At 35.0% G+C, this 2393-nt stretch overlaps 1 protein-coding gene and 1 pseudogene across 1 annotated transcript in view; one reads left to right on the forward strand and one right to left on the reverse strand.

Moving 5' to 3' along the window:
- The window catches only part of LOC101302031, a 2952-nt pseudogene extending 2516 nt beyond the window's left edge, over positions 1 to 436 (reverse strand).
- A 1250-nt stretch (positions 437 to 1686) lies between these two features.
- Positions 1687 to 2393, forward strand: part of LOC101302321 ((3S,6E)-nerolidol synthase 1-like) — a 4796-nt gene continuing 4089 nt past the window's right edge. Inside the window, exon 1 of the mRNA XM_004309626.1 lies at positions 1687 to 1759. Coding sequence (XP_004309674.1) covers positions 1687 to 1759 — 73 coding nt within the window. The remainder of the gene's footprint in view (positions 1760 to 2393) is intronic.

The raw sequence follows: 2393 nt of genomic DNA on the forward strand, positions 1-2393 counted from the left end.
GAGAAAAGGTTTTTATTTCTTTTCTCTTGATGCATAATAATAGTGGAAAAGAGTTAAGGTTTTAAGGAAGAGGAAGTTTTTTTTTCCCCTTAATAATTGATGGATGTTTTTGTAATTAAACATATCTATCAAATGTGATGTGAAATATAAAATAATAGGGGTGTGTATTAAGAGATTAGAGGTGTGTATTTAAAATTTCTCTAATCTGTTTTGTGTCAAAATGATGCTGATATTCACAAGTCTATCTATATACTACACTGGGTCTTCTTTGAGCCCAAAATAACAGTCCCATGACCATTGCAGGCTCTTGAAGCAACACCTCTACTATGATTCCTATGAAATCGCAAGTGTTTTGGCAGATCTCCCTATCACCGAGAAATCTACAGAAGTATAGCACCAATCGGTCGTGTTATTTCCCATAGCACACCCACTCCATTATGATTGGGACATCACTACTATCCAGTTTGAACCCAATGATTGAGGATGAGGCGATGAGCGTGGTTCACACTTCAAAAAAACTATTGCATGGAAAAAACAGAACAAAACATATAGATCCTAGTGTAGATCTTTGTGAGGTTGCCCAAGACTGAAAAACTAGGACAGAACTTGTCCATATACATACCCTATGTTCCACTATATCAATAACGGCGAGCGAATACTATAGTTTTGCATGTTCGGTCGGCTCCGTCATATAAATATGGCAGGTGATCGATAAGGACGTAGCTCCTATGATATTTTTCTTCTATCTAGATGTGACAAAACATATCTGGTTTTTGAGTTACTCGCTCACTTATCACTTATGCCCTGCTATCTGAATATTCGGCGCGGGCCAATTCTTGACTAAGCAAACCTTAGCTTCCTTTATGGTGGGGTGTATGTAGAACAAGTTTGTTCAAATATTGGATACTTTGTCAATTATGACGGACTTGATTGTTTCATTTTAGCTAGATTCCACTGGTCCAAATTGAAGTGAAATGAGGAATCAAAGAATATATGAAACAACCAATCAAATACGTGATATTATCCAAAGGTAGTACCTTTGAAATTGACAGCAAACAAACATGTGATTCTTGTGTTCTTTTATTTTCTCTTAGGTCAAATCTTTGAAACAATATCTTGCATGATGAGATTATTGGGGTCATCTAGCTAGCATGTGGAGAGAGTGTGTAATTAAACACATTGTAATCATGAAAACCAAACTCTCTTTGAAAGTTCCATCTAGCTAGCATTAGCTATATATATGGTATAACTAAATTTACCTCTTCATTTGTGTCATCTTAACAAGAGTGTCATCTTAAACTTCACTTTATACCATGAATAAGATCAAAATCGTTGATTTTCTAAATCCCTCATGGACAAGTTTTAAGGAACTTCAATTATGGTCCATAGGGCGGAGTTAGGATTTAAAGTTAGGGGGAGTTGAGATTTATTATAACATAATTTACCGTTATCATATCATGAAAAAGAAAATTTTAATGTATTATCAATGAATAATAAGTAAGTACTTAATAGTATGTTGTTTTAATTATCTCCTATGTTTTAATGTTGGCCGGTAATTCCTTTTAAACTATTGGTTTTTGTTTATGAATGCATGAATATATTCCCTAGGGGGGTTCCAATGTAGTTAAATGAGCAGATTTTCTACAATTTCTCTAATGGCTTAACATAATTACATAGGTTAGAGAAATGTTTGGGGGTCCGGACCCCTTCACATCTCATGGTAGTTCCGCCCTTGATTATGGAAAGGTGTTAAGCAACAGTTAATTTCTTGAATACAATTTGTTGGTTAGATCATTTGCATGCTAGAAAACCAACGTTCAAGCCAAACATATTGAAATCCAACCTATTGCAGTTAATATTAACCAAGGGTCATTCAACAGAAAAAACAAATCAAACAGCTAGGCTAAGGCTAAGGCTAATAATTATCAAATTATTGACATGTAAAACAGAAAATTATTTTTAATCTCACGAAAGATTACAAGCTTGGCAAGTTAATGAACTAGAAAAAAGGAGTGAGGTTCTTCTTATATGCCAACATAAAAGAATTCTCAGACAATATACCTCTGGAATATATCCTCCTCGTTATCATTGCCACCAGAAGAAAGCCAATTCGGGTCACAATAGCCATCAACTTCTGGGTCATTATGGGATTCTCCATTTATGACTACATGTGAAGCAACTTTTGGTGCAGATCGACTTTCTTCGTACTTTCTTCGGCCAAAAAGCCAATTTGGGCTTTTCAACTGTATTTCACTGAAAAAGACAAACGCCTGATTTCAGGACTAACCGACTAAGTGCAACTGTATTTCACTGAAAAAGACAAATGCATAATGAATGAGTGATAGTAAAATTTAATTCTTCCGGGAATGCATGGCATTACAGTACGTACCAAA

Source organism: Fragaria vesca, unplaced genomic scaffold (assembly GCF_000184155.1).
Source record: "Fragaria vesca subsp. vesca unplaced genomic scaffold, FraVesHawaii_1.0 scf0513012, whole genome shotgun sequence".
Taxonomy (NCBI): Eukaryota; Viridiplantae; Streptophyta; class Magnoliopsida; order Rosales; family Rosaceae; genus Fragaria; species Fragaria vesca.